This window comes from Heterocephalus glaber, unplaced genomic scaffold, assembly GCF_053883595.1.
Source record: "Heterocephalus glaber isolate CG9 unplaced genomic scaffold, H.glaber_assembly_v1.0 deba00001662, whole genome shotgun sequence".
Classification (NCBI taxonomy): Eukaryota; Metazoa; Chordata; class Mammalia; order Rodentia; family Bathyergidae; genus Heterocephalus; species Heterocephalus glaber.
In genome coordinates this window covers 14203602-14223770 of record NW_028258403.1, presented here as the reverse complement: position 1 = coordinate 14223770, position 20169 = coordinate 14203602, and the positions used below count along the sequence as shown (strand labels likewise).

Sequence of the window (20169 nt, the reverse complement as noted above, 5' to 3'; positions counted from 1 at the left end):
TAACTGATTGATGATAATTTAACTCATCTGATTGATCTATTATTTGTCATAATGGACAACATTTGAAAAGGATATTACTTTTAGTTCTCTACAAATCAGGTAACTAACATCAGCAGCAAAGATTCAAAATATACCACCAATATAGATATTAAGGTTCCTATATGTGCAGGGTAAAAGAAACAATGCAATGGAAAGTTTTCTTCAGTCTCTAACTCCACTCACTGTCCAGTGCTATGTGCTCTAGAAACCAAGTGAAATATTAAGATCTCTGAAAACTGTACTTAAATATCTGATTTGGACTGGTTGCTCTTCTGAGCATTACTTACTACTTAAAATGTTACTACTGTTGAACAATTTTGTATTGCAGTTCTTTGAACAAGATGCATGAAATATAGTATCTGAAAGGAATAGTTTGGGTAAGGAACAAAAAGAGAAGTAGAAATAAAATATTAGAAGTAGAAGGAGGCTCAGAGAGAGTTCTTTGCATAACAAAGAACTAAGAACTCTGATTTCACTGTTATCAAGGAACACCTTTCATTAAATGCAAAAAGAGTGAGGTTTGCCACTGACACAATTCAAAGAGGGCACTACAGGGGAGGAGAAAGAGTTCAGCAAAAGAGTTAAAGGGCTGAGAAATTCTAAACCTCACACTGGTTAACACTGGATTTGTCACCCCACTATTTCATAATATAATGTCTCATTGTGAAAAACCATGAAAAACAAACATATTTAGTGTACTACAAAACTATGACCTCATAATATAGTTTCAATTTATAAACAAAAACACGCAAATAATTACATGTATGAGTGTAGTTTTTCGTAGTTACTTGTTAAGTCAAGAGAACATGCTCCGTTGTGGTGGTGAATTTCTTCAAAGTAGCTGTGCTTTTATGCTCTGAGTCCTCCTGGGCCAAGCAAGTTGCTTACACCTAGAGGTAAGCCTGTGAAAAAGCACACATCACAATTGGTGCTTTTCCATTAATACATACGATGTGTTACTGTTTCAGGGACAGACTAACATAAGTGTATTGCATTTTGAGTGAACAAAAACACTTCTGGCTTAATAGTATACATAACTCTATTTAATTGAGCATTACCTGCACCTGTGCAGAAAATGAAAAAAAAATAGGTTTTTCTAAAAGGAAAATAACAACAACAAAGGGCTTAATGTTCAGAAGTAGAGGAAGCCTCTGATCAAGGCAGTGAGCAGGCTATAGTTCTCCTTATAGTCTTCTCTATAGAAGACTCTATAGTCTTCCTTGCTCTGTGATCTCCCTTATAGAATGGGTCTGTATTAAATTTTGTCATGGAGTATATGATTTCATATGTTAATAATCTAGGGTAAATGGTATAATTCTCTGTTATATAAACATCAAGTATATAAAAGATTTAATTTTCTGTTATTAGGAGAAGTTTGAGAGTTGTTTTCTAGAGGCTTGTAATTTATAAATACTTTATTTTCTTAATTCTGTCACTCGACTGAAGGTGAGCTAGGTCGACTGCTGTAGATTGTGGATTATCAGAGTACCGAGGGCAGATCGGAGTTTAGACTTGGTTTTGATACTATAAAAATTGCACAGCGGTGCCTATGATGTGAAATTACAGAAAATTAACACACATTAATTTGATGCCGGTTGTATAAATGCTTCTGGCATTTCCTTCAGCACTTAAACTCATTTCCAAAGAATGGACTGCTGTAAAAGAATGCAGGCTCATTAAGAGTTTATTTCCTCAAAATGCTGAAGGATGGTAAGTTTCTACTTTGAAGGGATCAGCTAATGGCATTTATCTTAGCTGGGGTGTGGGGGGGAGCGGTCCACAGTTTTTTGTTTGGGAGCAGGCATCACAGGTTTGAAAATGGAAAATTTCATCTTGTTGTCACACCCTGCCTTACCTCGTTTCAAGGCTGGCTGTGTTTTCTTTACACAGAATAAAATTTTAGCAAGAGCAGAAGCCAAATGCTTAAAATGAATGATCAACTTACAATTCGTATGAATCTATTCTTTCATGCTGCTCTGCTTAAAAATAGCATCATAAATGCACATCTGCAAAGACTGTGCAACCCCCCTTTCCTGAATTGTACAAATTATTAGAGTCGTTGACAAAAGATTTTTTTTGTTTAGGGGTTGGTCTGGGCACTCTCTTTGGCAGACTGCCACTTTTCTAGCAGTGGAAATATTGCTTGCAGAAAGCCACATTGTACAGAACAGCTGTTCTGCTAAAACATTGAGCTAGCAGCCCCAAAATGACTGACTTCACATGTGAAGCAAAATTGTTCCCTCCCTTTGTGCTAATTTAAATGAAATAAAAGTACAAAACATTCTATTCCATGCCGTCTAGTCTTCCCTCTCAATTATAGGCTTTAGTGAGATGCAAGCTTGGAGTTGAGCGCATGAATCTCACTCAGCTGCCCCCATGGCATGCTTGAACTCAGGCCATTTGACTTTGAGGCTCACAGGATAGCAGCTCCTTCTGTGATCTGACCCTTTCCATATTAAGGTCTTATATCCTGAGTGAACTATATACATTAGGATTTTAAAATTTAAAAATACACCTTATTCTATCATTTTTTCATTTCTGTGAAAATCACAGACACCAGAGATAAGATAGTAGATTACAACTAATAGCTTACTAAAATATAAACTGTGGTATGTGGTTTATGCTTTTAGTTGTTTAAGAGGATATTAAGAATAGAAATATTTATAACTGTCCTGTGTGGCACTGGGTATCTTTTTAAAAATACTCTTCTAAATAAGAAAGCCTTAATAAGTTCATTGGACATGCCAGTGGCCAAAGTTCTCATTAAATGTCACCAGGTCTTTGACTTTAACTATATTCATGCATAATAAATTATCCAATACCAATGAGTATATAAAGACCTGGAAAAATATTCATTCAAAAATAGAACTTCAGTCAATATTTTTCTTATAAAATAAAAATGTTTTATTGAAAAAGTACCATAGATATTCACCCAATATGCTCATCTATTAAAAACTCAGCATAACTGAAAACACTACTCATTTTTAAGATCCAGTTTAAAGGCTACCTTCTTGTTCTCCTTATTTTGTATTAATCCTTCTGCCTGTGATCCCACAATACATTGCTGAGTCCTCTTTTGATGTGAATAGCATCTTAACTTATTATTGTGTGTGAATATGTCACTCCCCTTGATTATCAACTCTTAGAGAAGAGGTTTCAGGTCTTTCCCTCTTTACAGTCCCCATGGAGCCTAATATAGTCTTATCATATAATAAATATTCAAATACTTACAGGATGAATATAGGAGAAATATGATCCATTTCTGATTTTAATGAAAAAAACTGGTATCTTAAAGCCCACAATAGGATTATTTTTAAAATCCAAATTCTGAGGGAGAAAAATGTCAACTGTATTAATTGTTTCAATAATTACCCTTACATTTCAGAAACAGTCCAAGAATTCTTTTGTTTTCTTTTCAATGCAATATCTATATATTAACAATCTGCAAAATCAGCTTCTATAAATGTCATTATTTAAAATATTAAAATAAAACCAAGCTGCCTCAGCATTCCCAAATCACCTGTGTCATTTAAGAAACACATTAAATTTCCTCTATTCTATTATAGGCTAAGACTTTTTTACATTAGAATCTCCAAAAGTTTTAAATAGCCTTCCCTGCCTTTTAGTTAATATCAGCTTAAAAATATAGCCCTAATAAAACAAAAACAAAACAAAATTTACTTCTAAGGTGTACTCAAAATTATCAAGAGGAATCCTAACATGTCCTTAGAAGCTGCAGTGTAAACTTAAGTCAATAAAAGGATTACAGGGTCAGTGCAGTGGAAAGTACATCAGAACATCTGGTTTCTCAGGTTTAACTGTAACACAAGAAAACTGAGGTTAAAGATGGCTCAGAGTCACAATGATTTGAACTCAAAGGAGTGTCCAACTCCTTTGACCAAGACTGTTTGCTATCAAGAAGCCATTCTGAAAACACAGTATGATGGATGCTATAACTAATTAACATGTATTAGTGTATTGCTGGATCCTTCAGCCTTAGGCACATGACTGTACTTTTATTATCAGTTGCTAGAAATTCTTTTCCTAGGGATTGATGGTTTGCCCCAGAAGTCATATGTTGAAAGTCCAAATCCCCAATGTGATTTGGAACCCTCATGAATGAGATTAGTGACCTTAGAGAAGACATGAGTCAGTCAGTCTCTCTCTCTCTTTCTCTCTCTCCCCCTCTCTTCCCCTTCTCTCTTTCTCTCCCCATTACTCCCTATCTTTTTCTATCCCTCCTTCCTTTCTTCTTACTCTCCCCTGCTCCTTCTCCCATTCTCTCTACCACACTATAATACATGAGTGGGATGAAGGCCCTCAGAGAGAACAAAATCATGCTGGCACCCTGATCTTGGATTTCTAGCCTCCAGAATGGTGAGAAATAACCCACCTAGTCTATAGAATTTTGCCACAACAGCTCAAACTAACAAAGACACCCTGCAAGAGTCCCCTTTTCTAATTTCAGAAGAGACATTATTCTACTTTTCCAATTGGGTATGTTCATTTAGCACCACATTCAGTGACTGACCAACAAAAAGGGGGTAGTGTCCATTGCCTACCAGATATAAAGCACAATATATCATTAAGTTGAACAATTTGTTAACAGATTTTTCTGCAACATCAGGAAGTAATATCCATAGAAGATACAATGAAAAGCACTTTAGATTAGATGTCAACTAAGCAAATATCACTGTACCACTTATAAACATTCCTGAGAATGTCCAAAATGAGGCTTACCTGAATCTGCATCCCTGTTTTCCTCTCAAATCTCTCCAGAATATGCTGCATTTTACACATTTTTAATGCTATCTTCACATCTCTTTTGAAAATGGAAAATGATAGCAATTTTGCTTTTATGATAAGATTCTTCTAAAAACCTGGATACTATTCCACTATTTTTATAGAAGAAAGCCAATATTTTAAAGTATTTATGTAAAATCCAAACTGTACACAGTCTGTTTTCATCATCAGTGCTGATATTCAACACAGTCTTATTTCCCAAACGGTAAAATTATATATGAGTGATATGCTTTAATTACAAAACATTACTGAAATTGTGTTTGTTTTTGAAGTGCTTTGGGAAGTTATGACTAGGAAATCCCAGAATTTCAGTGTCTTCCAAGCACAGTCCAATAGCATTCACCCTTAGTTCACTCACTTAGCCAGTACCTGGGGACTGACTAGTTTCAGTGGACAACAGAAAAACTCCACAACAGCTATATCCCACTATGTTCTGTTTCCTGACTGTAGGAAGTTGTGAATACTTTATTATGCTTTAAAATTTAGTCAAATGTCCTAATCTTATATAGACATTGTTTTGGCAATATGTTAAATGCTACCCACAAAAGACCAGGTCAGCTTTACCAATCTTATTCATTGTAATGTTTATATAAGTTTGGATTCTTGATATGTAAATCTCAAATATCTTATTTCTAATTTATTTTATGATAGTTACAGCCACATTGTACTGTAAACTATCAGCTGAGTCACAAAGACAACTAAAAATTATGTGGTAAAATACATCAAAACTGTTAAATTAACCTAACTGATCAGTTGTTTGATTAGCTAAGTCAAAATAAACAAATAATCCTGTACAGATAATGTTTTAATCATGTTTCTCTTCAATAATATCCTGCATCTAAAGAAACTCTCTGAATAGCCCTAGTCTGAATCATTATTACATTAAATTGAGAAATCAGCCAAAAACAATAACCCAGCCCAAGTCAATGATTTAATATGACTTTACACTCAGTTTTTCAGTAATATACACAATGCAGAAAACAATATACATTCCTAGTTACCTAATAAAATATGCAAACAGCACACCTCTAGCTGACACATAAGTTAATTATACTGGCCACCATATTAAGTAGATATAAGAACACATATTTGCTCTGAAGATGATTTTTTAAGTCACATTCCCAGGCATCCATTGTCATCACTATACATTTTAAACAAATACAAGAGTCAATCTATTAAAATGAGTAGAATGCTCTCTACTATTATGAATTCTAAAAAGTACCACAGTACCCACCAGTTCTAATGCTATATATACAGGGGCTGAGTTTATAGGTTGATATGTGAACCACAAGTGCACTTACATTTGCATATGATGTAAATGGAGAAACTGGATTCCAATGATGTGTAACTGAATGCAGAATATAAAGTTTTTATCATGCAGGAAAATGCTGAACAGAAATTCCAGTAGTATGAAATCTAGTCCCAACTTTGTTATTGACTTTGTTTTTGTCACTCAACTTGTCTCTACATTGGTAACCTCAAAAAAATAAAGTGGGGGGATTGAAGCAGGTCTTTAAACCAAAAATTCTACTGGCCTTCCTTTCCTGTCAAGGTTCTGACATTTACTGACATATTATGGACCCAAGAAGGATATGAAAAGCTGCAACCAATCAGTATTCAAAGCCACAGTAGTTTTTACAGATGGAGGTCACCAGATGTTTATTAAGGCACCACAAAGACTTATGCACAGTATCTACAAAGCTGTTTCTAAAAATTAAAGCCACAGTACAATTTCAATCATACAAAGCAGTCAGAGGTGACTCCTTTGCTATGCCTGTGAAATACTGTTATCTGCAGAGCACTGAAACTATACATTGTGCTTTCCAAGAGGTGATGGGGCTAACAAATGTACATTAAAGAATTCTAGTCATAAAGAACAGAGCACATAAACCTGAAAGTCCTAAAGAGTACAATACACTATAATGCAGTACTACAGGATGCCATGACTAAAATATTACATTATCAAGAACTGAGACTTTTAAAAAAAAAGTTGAAAGTGATATGGTCTATAAGTATGTTCTCTAAAGTTTTATCAAGAGAAGTAAAGCAAATAAAAAGTTCCAGACTTGTATTTTGTCTGTATCATTTATTCAGTATTTGGCTTATTTAATTTAAAATTTCAGGGCCAGGGATTTAGCTCAGTGGTTTCGCCGCCTGCTGCACAAGCACAAGGACCTGAGTTCGATCCCCGGTACTAAAAAAAAAAAAAAATTTTCACGTGGCCTGTCTTATTTTCCTGTATTTATTTGTAGTGATTACACGTGTTTAACTCTTGATCAAATATATAAAAAGTTGAGTCACATAAGTTTTGAACCTAGAGCCCAAGACAGGCGTGATACTTCATGTATAGGGAAATGAAAAGAAAAAAACAGAAATATGAGCAGGATATGAAGAGTGAGAACACGTGATTTTTTTGAAGCTATTAATAAACAGATTCAAGAAACCAAGTAGTCTCAAGAGAGGCCAATTTGAGACAATACTTGTGAAACCCTTCCCAAGGAATTAGGATTTAAGATTAGAGAATAAGTAATCACTATGAACAGAAGCACTGACAAAAAGAAAATCCAAATGAGAAAACAGAGGTCTGGTGAGGGCTTTATAACACAGATCATGTGGTATGTTAAATTTTATTAAAGCCTGACATGCCATTATTTATTGATTTCACATTTATTTCTCTAGGAAATGTAAAAACCTTCAAGGGAGAAAATTTAGAGGATTTACTAAGAGAATACATTCAAATATTTGTTTAATGGATTTAAACATATATACCCAAGAGACTCATGGATTTCATGAGACTAATATTTTCAACTTTCAACTTTCTTCCTCTACATCACAGGAGAAAACCTAAAGGGCACATACCTGGGGGCCACCCCTCCTCCCAGCTCCTACTTCATATGCTGTTCATTTGCCTTTTGTTTTCACACTATTCCCATTATTCTCTCTCCATTTTCTCTCCTTGTCCTTTTAGTTTTTCTCTGCTTTTTTCTCCTTCCTCCTTTCTTCTGCTTAGACTTAGATCCACCCATAGTTTTCACAGCTCTCATCAGGATTATTTAGTTCTGTTAATAACAATCTCCAGATAGAATTCAATTCTACACAAATCAATTTTAAAACATGGTTAAATATCTCACAGGTACTGTACAATATTCTGGAGATAAAAAATGAGTAGGGTCCCCTCAGTTAGTTCACAGCCTAAGTAGGCCTAAGACTATCCCCTCAGTTAGCTCACAGCTTAGGATAGCCTAAGACTATCTATCCCCTTTGAAAGTTTTAGAAGGTTCTATTTCCATTTGGTACCAATACCAGCTTTGAAATGAGGCCAATGAAACTAGAGACCAGAAAAAGCAGTCAGTATCTCACTCCTCTGAGGATAATGGAGGTAAAAATAGGACTCAAGAAATGTGATGTTTAATCTTAATCTTCTGCCATAATGTTCTTTCTTGACAATGGGCTGAATCCTGTGAAACTATGAGGCAAAAAACCATTTCTACTTTTGAGTTGTATATGTCTAGCATTTTGTTCCAGTGGCAGGAAAGCTGACAAATAGAGAAAATTGGTACCGGAAATGGGGCTGTCTTTGTGACTACATCTGATCATGTGGTTGAGGAACCACTGGAAAAAGTTTGTGAGAAATATTTGGAGATGGGATAGAGAAAGCTCAATATGCTATAAGCAGAGACTGATGAACGATTTTGGTGGGGGCTGAGAACAGAATGTTGACAGAAATGTAGACATTAAAGGTCAGCTTCAAGAGATTTCAGATAAGAGTGAGGACTCTATTAGGAACTACACTAGAGGCCATATGTCGTATATTCTGGTAAAACAAAACAAAAACAAAAAACTATTTACATTTTGTCGATGGTCTAAGACTTTGTTTGAGGATGAATGTAATGGTTGTAGGCTAATTGATCTGGAAGAGAAAATTTTAAGGCATCTCAACATTCAGGCCATGGCATGGGCACTATTGGCTGCTTTCAGCTAGATTTATAGTAAGAGCTGGGAGCAAAAAGCAGAGAAGAAAGATTTGAAAACTTAAATTTTGCCCCCAAAGCAGAGATTTCACCTATCACAGAATCCCCTTCTCAAGAAGAGTTGTCTAGGGAATTGGTTCCTTCAGATTCATTTCACTGTGCTCAACCATCCAGGCAGTTAGAATCCACTGCAGCTATGGTCCAAAAGGGCATGGCTACTGCTCAAGCCAGCAGCAGACTTTGGTTTTACTTGTATAATGGTTAAGCAGAATTAAGAATCTGCTATTGACTTTATTTGGAGAAGTGCAGCTTAAGATGTGTTTATGTGTCAACTGACAAAAGGTGGAATGTGATGGTTAATTTTAACTGTCAACTTGACTGGATTAGTGATCCTTGGAGAGAAGATTAGTTCATGGGGGTATTATGTGCAATTGTGCTGTTAGCAGGTGAGGCCCAGTTAGAGGAAATGGTCATTGGGAAAATGTTTTTGGAGGGTATATGTCTTGCTGGTCCTATTCCCCTGTGTTTTGCTTCCTGGCTGCCATAATGTGAACAGCTTCACTTCATCATACCCTTTTACCATGATATTCTACCTAGGAAGCACCTGACCATGTACTGAAACCTCTGAAACTGTAAGCCAAATAAGCCATTTCTTTGCTTGAATTTTGTGTGGTAGGCATTTTGTTCCAACAATAGGAAAGCTGACCAAACAAGTTAATAAGCACAAACCAATTTTCCATCTATTAGACTCATCTCCTAAGACAATAGTATGCTTTTGCTCAGCATCTAAGGGCACAGTTTATCCTTTGCCTATGAAAAAAAAAAAAAAGGGAATGCCATATACTTAGTGCACACAGTCATGTATTAAATCTAAGAACTTTCCTTTCACAAGGTTTTTGGTAAGGAGGAATGTGACACCCTCAAGCATGAAAGTCACTTGGTAGAAATAAATATGAATCAGCACAGTAAAATCTCAGAACAATATGTGGAAGACCATCTTGGTGCTTAGAACAAAAAGACCCATCACTCTGGCAGTCCTGGAATCTCTACTTTTCTACTGAAACAGACTCCATTTAATAAACTGCTATCTATGTTTTCAGGACAACCATTGTATTAGTGACTCAATGTCACTCTACAGGATATCCTATAGTCAATTACCCTACACGAGTATTTTAAATGAATTCATTAAGCAGCATTGTTTAATAAGAGTCTGGTCTTTTACTAAGGACAAAGGATAGACATGTTGCTTGAATAATAACCCACAAGTCTATCCTCTCAGAAATAACCACAACTTAATCCACAATAGATGACTAAAACAATGAAAGGAAAGACTATGAAAAAGTTCTTCCCCAATGAATTCAGTCAGTCTTAATCACCAGTTATCACGCGTAGCTTTCAACTGTTCTTTTCCAAGAGCAGAGAATATTTTATATTTTACTTATTTTAGCTTTGCTGACTGTCACACACATAGGCAGATTATTGTTTAAAAGCTGCAGTGTTAAAATTGAAAGAAAACTTATTCTTATAATGTTAAATATTCCTCCATTAATAGAATTGCAGTATAGAGATTCCAAAAATTGACAGAAGTCTGTGATATTAGAAAGACAGAAAATTTATCTAGTTTTAGCAAATGTCAAATCAGCAACCATTGCTTTTAAGATTAATAAAAGATATAATGGCTTCTAGATAGCCTCTAAATAGAGATTACTATGAATGGAGAAATGATTTACCAACAGTCACCACAATGAGATTTCTTTAAAGGTTACAATCATCAGTTATTTAGCTGAAACACTGCTGAGAATGCCTGGTCATTTCTTGAATAATGCATAACGTTCATTGTAGAGTTGATCTGTATTATAACAATACAGATATTCCTAAAATAATAGGAAAAACTATCTGTTACCTTCCAATTGCTTAACATATCATTTCCATGAAGTAATTGACTTGGGACATATTACACACTGTCACCTGAATGTTCTTTCTGCAAGCATAACTTGAAATAATCTGTATACAACGGGCATCAGAAAACAAACTCATCAACCTTTATAGACTGTTAAGAAAAAATGTGATGAATACTGGACACAATAAAAGACCTTTCTGAAGCAATAAATTAAAATGATTAAACTTCTATATAGTTGTGTGGGACAAATTTAAATTTAAGCTTTGAAATTTAATTATTAACATGATCAACTCATCACATAAAAATGTTCCCTACATAGTGGGAGTACTTTTATATAAATTTCCAAATGCCTTTAGGTTTATTCAAGAGACTACTTGGAGAAGCACAAAGTATAATGTCTATTGTTTTTATTGTTGGATTATGAACTGCACTTCACATGATGCTGCAGGTTATGTATATAAGCTTGTTTATCTATATGAACTTCTTCAAGGGCACAACATAGAAAACCTAATAAATTAAAATGAATTTCTTTTGATGTTGTTTCATGAATGTTTGATCAGAATGAGGAGCAGTTTTGCATTAAAGAACTGGAGTATAAATTGTACATATATTGTATAGCAGTACCAGCTTACAGAAAGTACCTACTGCATTCCCAGCAGCATTTGAGAACCAAGATAAGACAATATGTAGTCACTATGCTCACATCTTCTGTTCTAACCTATCACCAGCTTACTAATACTGAAAGTGTGCATGTACCAACATATGTGCTCTACTATTATCTGGTTGGAATTTTATAAATAATAAAATCTCTTATCACTTTCCAGGCTCCTAAACACTCATCACAAATTTCTTTCTTTTCTCAATAACCCCATGCCCTTTCATAGACTGCAATACATCTGGGGACAGAAGCCATGTTGTCTCTTCTTCTTATTCAGATTACCCATAATAACTAGTTACAGAATTGAGTTGATTGAAGGCCTCAGAGTAAAAAAGAATTATTAGTCAAAGTCTAAAGCTTAGAAAATTTTCATCTAAAATGTCTGATGATGGTGATATAAAACAAGAGAACACCAGACAGAAAGGAAAGGGTGTTTATTTTAGATCTGCTAACACTTAATTGAAAAGTATTTATCTGTAAAATATGGGAAAGTCATATAGAATCAGAAAATTTGCATCTGTAAAAGCCTATGATTCTAAACATAAGCTGGACTATCACAAAAGAGAATAATGGAGATACAACGGAGGCATCATGTTTTTCCTCTCTAGCTGCCATTATTACCAGGAAAGCCTATTCACTGCAAAGTTCTTTAAAAATGAAACTAAAGGGTAATTATGTTCAACAAATTAATGCAAGTCCAGTCTGTCAATTTATTTCAAATTGAATAGTAATATTTTTATACTGACAGGTTTCTAACCTGTTGAACTTATTCTTTCAACTTGCATGATTTCAAATAAACAATACAGTCTATGCCTTAGAGTGAAAAAAATAAATCTAATGTCCAGTTACTAGAATTATTATCCATACTTATATCTTATTTTGGGAAAATTCACTCCTACTTTAATATCTAGAATATCCACTAGTTTTTACCAAGTTGATATCCACATTCTAAAGGGAAGAGGGCTATAAAAGGACAGTAGGAATGTGCCTTCATTTATTTGCTGTGGGTTACCTTGTATTGATATCCTGTCCTTGAGAGGTACCTCTGCTGTATGTCCTCCTCAGCCTTTCAATGTCATATACTTTAGAGCAATGGTCTGCAAACTATGGCCTATTTGTCAAATTTAGTGGCTGGCACCTGTTTCGTAATGAACTTTTCTTGTAACACAACCATATTCTTTCATTTACATATTGTCTGTGTCTGATTGTAGCTACACAGGCCTAACAGATTCCTAAACCTAAAATATTTACTATGTGGCCTGTATTAGCTTTCCCATTACTGATCTGCAATATCTGACACTCACTACTTAAAGGAAGAAAGGTTCAACTTGGCTCACATTTTTCAGGAAATTCAGCACACGGTCAGCTGGCTCCAAGACAGACACCTCATGGTGGAAGGGGGTGGCAGATCAAAGCTGCTTAGTTCATAGTGGCCAGGAAGTAGAGCAGAAAAACAGTGCCTGACAGGAAAGGGCTAGGGACCATATATGGCACCCAAGGCCATGCTTTCATGATCCACCCAGACACACCCAGGAGTGTGCTTTACCACTCTGCTAGGCATTTGCTAGTCCAGTGAAGTTGACACATTAGGATTAACCCTTACATGGCCCTTTACAGCAAATGTTTGTCAACCACTGCTCTAGATGAAAATAACGTGTTTAAATTCTAAGTTTCCTCCTCTCATAAGCATAATACCATCCTTAAGTAAACACAGATTGAATAACCCTTATTTGAAATGCTTGGTACTAAAAGTGTTACAGATTTCAGATTTTGGAATATTTGCATATACATAATGAGATGTCCTAGGGATGGAGGCCAAGTCTAAACACAAAACTCATTTATTTCATACATATCTTTTACACATAGCCTGAAGGTAATTCTGTACAGTATTTTTAATAATTTTGTACATAGAACATAGCCTCATGGAATTTCCTAGTCGTAGCATTAAATATGAACTTAAAAATTACAGAGCATATTAATATAGGATTTTCAGATTAGGGCTGCTCAATCTGTAAAGGATTTAGACATGCATGTAGACATTTATGATCATAGCTCCTACATGGAATCATAAATAATTAGTGCTTTGACCCTTCAGTTCAATCAAAATTCTATAAAAGGTTGTAGCTCCCTGCCAGTACATTTTTCTACCACAGCCAAGACTACTGAGACTTTTCTAAAGCTGGTTGGCAAGGTATAATCACATAACTGAAAAATCTCATTCACCTCAGAGGAAGTCACGGGCAGCTTCTGCAGCTCCCTACAATGCCCACTTTTATTCTATGCTCACCAAGGACCTAGATACAAGATTGGGACATAATAGTCTAAGAGAGCTTTAGGTCATAATCCTTGAATAACACAGCCTTAAAGACAGAAAATCAATAGCCAACACTACATACACATCAACAAATATATGCATCCATATTCAAATGCTTAAAATACCATGAATTATTAGGAATTTCAAGAACACACCAGAAAATACCTGTTCTAAATATCAGAGTAAAAAAGGCTTAACTTTTAGAAAATAATAAGTTTAAAGAGTAATTCCATCAAGGATTTGAAGAAAAAAACACATGTTTACATTTATAACTTTAAGGCAATACGTCTATAGAGAAATATGAAACATTAATACATGGATTGATTTTTTTGTGGTCAATAAAATCAGTAACCCAAAAAGGCCTGCTCAGGTTGGACTCTGCTCTCTTCCTCTCTTTGCTTACTTAAGGCACAACCTATTAGTTCCACAGATTAGCAAACATTCCCAAACTCCTCCCATTATGAAAAATTTATACATATTCCTGTGACATAAATTAAACCCCAGAAGCATTTTAACATATAATCATTTCTTTTTTGTTTCTGTGAAATCCTCTATAAAGTAATAGAATGTGTAGGCCTACAGACTTTTTGAAAATAAAATAGAAAAAAAGAGGTTTGTTTCACCTTCACATGGTGTCTTTCTCATGCAGAGTTCAGATTTCCACATTTGTATCCCTTTAAAGGATTGATATGCAGGAAAAGAAGAAAGGATGATGGTAAACATTTCATTTTAGAGATACCTACAGACGACCATATTCCAGACTGAACAGTGGTCCAAATCTTACCTTTTACTGATGTGTTGGGCGGAGGGCCTTCCATTCGCAAGTTCCATGGAGGGTCCCCCTGATTAGCAAAGTCCCGCATTTTCAGATAGCTAATTGTAAGTCGAATGATAGATGCCTTGTCAAGCTGGCTGGTGATGGCTGCAGGAAGAGGCAACAACTTGGCCAATTCATAGAACTCAAAATTTTCTTTTCCCCTGCGGGAACGAGCAGCATCTCGAGACTTCTCCTTTCTCAATGCTTGTAAACTGAAATCAAAGGAATAGAAAAGTGTTTTTTAGAACAAATAATTCTGTCATCAAACAGATACTGGTTTCTTTTTATTTCCTTTTTTCCCCAGAAAAAAAAATTCTACCAAAACTACTTAAAACTCAAAGGATCACAGGAAATTAAGTTTCAGGCAATGTCACTTAAAACATATTCTACCTCTGGTTTCTTGTCACCAACTCAAGACAAGTGAGTAAAAATAGTATTTTCCATGTTAGGTTTTGTTTTGTTTCTCCTCTGATTGTCTGAACATTGAGATATTATCATTTTTTCTAAGACACAGCATTAAGTTTATAGGTGAGGCAATTTTAAAGATTGGGCTTATATTCATATACCTACTTTCAAGCTAATTATTTGGTTCATTCAACTTTCATCAGCAAGGGATCTTAAATCATCAAAAGGAAACATTTTGAAAAAAAATTTTTTTCAATTATCGTCTTGGGGAACAAAAGATAAACACAAATGCAAATCACTTTGACAGACTCAACAAACATAATGTTGATATGTTTTCAGTCTTCAGTAAGGATCATGACACTTTCAGTCAGACGAAGAAAACATCACATTGAAAATAAAGATTTCAATGCAACTCCAGAAATGTGCCGATATCTGGTTGATAAGAGAATTCTATAATTCCTTTTTATTGGACATATATTAGTAGACAGATAAATTCTCTAAGATACTAGAGAACATCCCCCCCACACACGTCAAACTTTAGGCTAACATAAATTGAATGTTGAAAGATAGAGCCCTGTCTGGGTTATTAAAATGTATAAACATTATAGACTTATTACTTCACAGAAGAGGCAACAGGTGGGATCCAGCATTTCCTTTAACTATTCATGCACATTTCTGTTTGAAGTGCGCTCACATTGCTGAGGGCAGAATCTGGCACAACTGAAGTTGTGCGTGGGCATCTGACAGGAGAATTCCACCTCTGCACCACAGTGCTTCGTGTCTGATGAGGAACGCATTCAGAATCAGACTCCAGTAAATATCTGGGTAATATTTATAATACCAAGGTATTAACAAAAAAATTTAACTATCCAAATTATTAGACTCTGAAAACATTTTACATCTTTGAATCTAGCATTCCGGCTTCCCATTATAATAAGAGAGAAACAGAGAAGGAAATGAATCCAGAATAACAGATCAAAAATGAGTTTGGCAGTGTGGTTCCACTCGCTAATAACATACTATGGAGCATTACTGTACCCCTCACATCATTCACAGAGGAAAGAGCAATCACTACAGACACCCAAAATACCATACTGAATATCTGTGAAATTTAAGAAATGCCAAAATGCTCTAGATAATTTATTTAGTTAATACTGCAACAAAGATACCAGGTTATTCTACTGGTAAGATTTTCTACATCAGCTAACTATGTATATCTCAAAGCTAGACAAGTAAATGCTATTATTTTCAGAGTCAAAGCAGTCTCAGGTGACAAACCTTTGTCTCTTGATAGGACTGGCAAAAACCTCAGCCAGAAACCTTGCTAATAATATACAAAGAAAAGAAGGGTTATGTCACGTACTTCCCACTATCTTAATCTTCATTTGATTCTACAAATACTCAATTTTTAGCTTCTTATAAATTATGTGAGTAAAGAGAGTGATGTCTTCAGATATGACAAAGTATAACTAGGATACAAGTTAACATCTTAGATACATAAAAGAATCTCAGGCCTCCTTTTATAAAATAAAAAGCAACTTATCTATCAATAATTAAGTTAGCTATGCCAAAAGAATTATGTTTTTTGACATGTTTTCTCCACTACTTGTACTCGGGATGGTGCAGTGGTTCAAGTTCAGTGCTTTGCTTTGTTTCTGTTCTTGTAATCCAATACTACTTCAAAAGGTGTGATAAACTTGTGCCTTTTTTGGCTCCAGTAAGTGACTATGATGGAGTTCTAGAGCAGATGTTGCAAGGGTCTTTTTTTTTCTTGCTTAAATTATTTTATTGGTACATTTTAGGTACACAATATGTTTACATTTATCATTGGGTGCTTGTACCTGTACATGATGTATCTTGGTTCTTACTTTTTCCCCATTCCCTGTGCTCCCTTCACCCCTTCCACCCTTCCCTATTTACAAAGACTTTGTTTCCATTTTTTCCTATTCTCATAATTTTTTTCCTATTCTCATAATCCTTTCCCTTCTTTCCTTTCCCCCATGGAGATACCTCAAAGAACTAGGACTGGAGGTCCCATTTGACTCAGCTATTCCCCTGCTGGGGATCTTCCCAAAAGAATTAAAAGGATCATACCACAGTGATATATATGCACCCATGTTTATAGTGGCACAGTTTGTAATAGCTAAAGCTTGGAAGCAGCCCAAGTGCCCATCAACTGGAAACTGGATAAAGAAGATGTGGCTCTTTTATAAAATGGAGTACTACTCAGCCATAAACAATGAGAAACTAGAGACATTTATAGCTAAATGGATGCATATTGAGGCCATCCTCTTAAGTGAAATAAACAGGACACACATGTGTAAATACTGAATAGTTTCTCTAGCGTGAGAAACTGAGAGTGTAAGTAAGGATCTTTTAAGGGGAAGAAGGATGAAGAGGATTGATGGAAAAGGTGAGAAACTGGAGACATCCCAGCAAAGGGACACTGCACACTTCCGGCTGACCACTGCTTCAGGGGATGATTCTCTGGTGTTTCCAGTTTTCCAGCACTGCAACTTCTAGAGAAGCAAATATGAACTTTTATATTATAATTATTAATTATTATTATTATTATATTATTTTATATTATAATTTCCAATTTTAGAATGTTCACTAATTAAAGATTTTAAAAATTTTTTGCAATCCAAATAAAACATATCATAGTTAACTATGGGTCAAGGACTCATTTCACAACTAGGTAATATGGGGAGTAATTTTAAATGTAGTTTTGCATGGATGTTATGTGTAAATTTCCTTTATACATGTCACTTACATGATTATGAATGAACTCATTCATTTCCTAATTAACATTCCTAATATTTATACCAGGAATTTCTCTATACAACTAGAGCAAAGTAGATTTAGCAATTACTCTGAAATTGATATTAATGCATAGGGTTTTCAATAAACTAAGGGGAAAAATTAATCCTCATGGGAGCTGTGAACAATGGAGGAGGGGATGGTATAAGAAAAGGTTGATTAGTGAGTACTCAAAAGCTCTGAGGTACTAATTATCACACAGCAATGTGACCATGGATAACAAATAAGTACTGCACACTGCAAAAAGCTAGAAGAAAGTATTTTGAAAGTTTTCAAAAAAAGAAATTATAAATATTTCAGGAGATAAAGGTTTAAACTTATTTAAACATTATGCAATATATAAACACATATTGAAAATTACACTGTACATTAATATGTACAACTTTCATGGTTCTGTGTATCAGTTAAAAAATAAAAACAATTTAATTTGAAAAGAAATAATTCTCATGGAAAAGTAAACCCTAACATCAGAGAGATCAGTCCAGTAAGCTCCCAAAAGATAGATGGGAGATGGTTTTTTTACATCCACTTGGGGAAGGGAAATAAACAGACATGAGCACTTTTGGATCCCCTGCCCAAATATACTTTACTCACTTTTCTAAAATAGTATTGGGAAGGACTTATGTTATACGTACCTACCATACTTCTTTGTTGTACTCTTTTCCACTTCCTTCCCTCTTTTTCAACTGTAATATACACTCTATCACCCTACTAGAGTAATCTTCTTGGCCATAATCTTAATAAAAAATGGTTTCCATGACTCCCACATCATATCATTATGCAAGAACCATAGTTCAGAAGACTTTCAGAATAATATCCATGTCTGTAATAAGTAGTAATTGGTTTGGAGGGGGACAGTAATAAAATACAGTCCAAGGATTATAAAAGTGGTTGAGAAGCTGGTATAATAGATGAAGCTAAAGACCTTAAGACAGTAATACAGATTGTGGATTAATTTTTTTGCTTGCTTTTGTAAAGTAGAGCATACTTTTAAGCAATTCTCAAATTGAATTAAGGACTACATTAAAACCTAAAATAAACTTCATATTTGTATGTTCTATTCTCAACTAAAAAATTGTGGTTGGATTTCTATAATACTAAATAAAGAATGGATTGGTTGCATATGAATTAAATGTTATAGCACCAATCTCTGACATCTAAAATATGATTAAACTTCAGGTGTTTAGTTACTTCCTAGGCCTATACTTCCACGGCTCTAATAGTCTACTTTGGATAACAGTGAAAAAGAAGACTCCATTCATCCTTAGGAAAGATGGTAGAAATATCAGCTCTTTGTTGACTATACTATAATCCTCAACAATAATTATCATCAACAACAAAAAACAAAATAAACAATTTCAAAAGATATAAACACATATTCATATACATATATTTCTCTAGATATCATTTACAAAATTATATGTGTAAATGTGTATATTTTGGGAGAGACAGTAAATAATTTTCAGATTCTCAATGGTCATTCACTACTCTAACCAAAAAGGTAATAATCTAATACTTAGAATGTGGAGCCAGACTGCATAGATGTAAATCCTGGCTCTATTATTTACTAATTATGTAAAGTTGAGCAAGTTGTTTAACTTATATTGCCTCAGTTTTTCTTGTCTGCAAAATGGAATGATTTTTGTAAATGCTTTTGTAAATTATTTACTATGGTGGGTGGCATATAGTAATAACACATGGTAAATAAAAACTTTCACACTGATAGTTTTATTGTTCAAATGTCCAGAATGCTCATTTGTAATGTAGACTCTCTTATCACTAACATGATTTCTATTCACTGGCTCTTATACATCACATTGTGTACTTACATGAAATTCCTTTATCAATGAGATATTGATTTTCCTTATTATTATAATTTTATTCTTATGTTACATGCATTATATACCACAAGTATACTTAATGAATCATAAAATATATATATTAATGGAAGTTTAAAGGTTTATAAGTAAATTATTTTCTTATAGTATAATATCCATTTTGGTACATTAATCCAAAAAATGGCATTGACTTGCAGGAAAAGTAATTTTGTTCATATTTTAACAAAATATAAACAGATATTAAGAGATTAACTGCTTGGGAAGATTATGAAAGCATCTATGGGAAATTTTTAATGGATGTGATAATTATTAGTAAGAAAGAATATGTGTGTACTCTTAGAAAGATGACGATCTTTCAAACATCTTCCAAAGATCACAAATCTAAAAGCTCTCTTGGAAGTCAGGCAAAGCCCCAGATCCAGAACCATGAAGAGCTCACCACGTCATCTGGTGCCGAGGGAAATAAAAAAGTTTGACAGCATCTGCCCCCTCAGCTACCACGCCAGGGGCAAGGCCAGATCACAAAATTCTGCTTAATCCAGAAACTAGCAAACAAACAGCAACAAAAACAAAAAGCCAAAGAAGGATCATACAGTCAGTATCA

General features: G+C 34.6%; 1 protein-coding gene across 14 annotated transcripts in view; it reads right to left on the bottom strand.

Moving 5' to 3' along the window:
* Npas3 (neuronal PAS domain protein 3) overlaps nt 1-20169 on the bottom strand; it is an 872828-nt gene that overhangs the window by 580527 nt on the left and 272132 nt on the right. For 8 of the 14 annotated variants that reach the window (XM_021246625.2, XM_087197268.1, XM_087197265.1 and 5 more), the window contains 2 exons: nt 14470-14714; nt 14309-14359 (listed from right to left, as the gene is read on the bottom strand). In XM_021246625.2, coding sequence (XP_021102284.1) covers nt 14309-14359; nt 14470-14714 — 296 coding nt within the window. The remainder of the gene's footprint in view (nt 1-14308; nt 14360-14469; nt 14715-20169) is intronic. The other 6 variants (XM_087197270.1, XM_004867578.4, XM_021246622.2 and 3 more) reach the window with 1 other exon arrangement.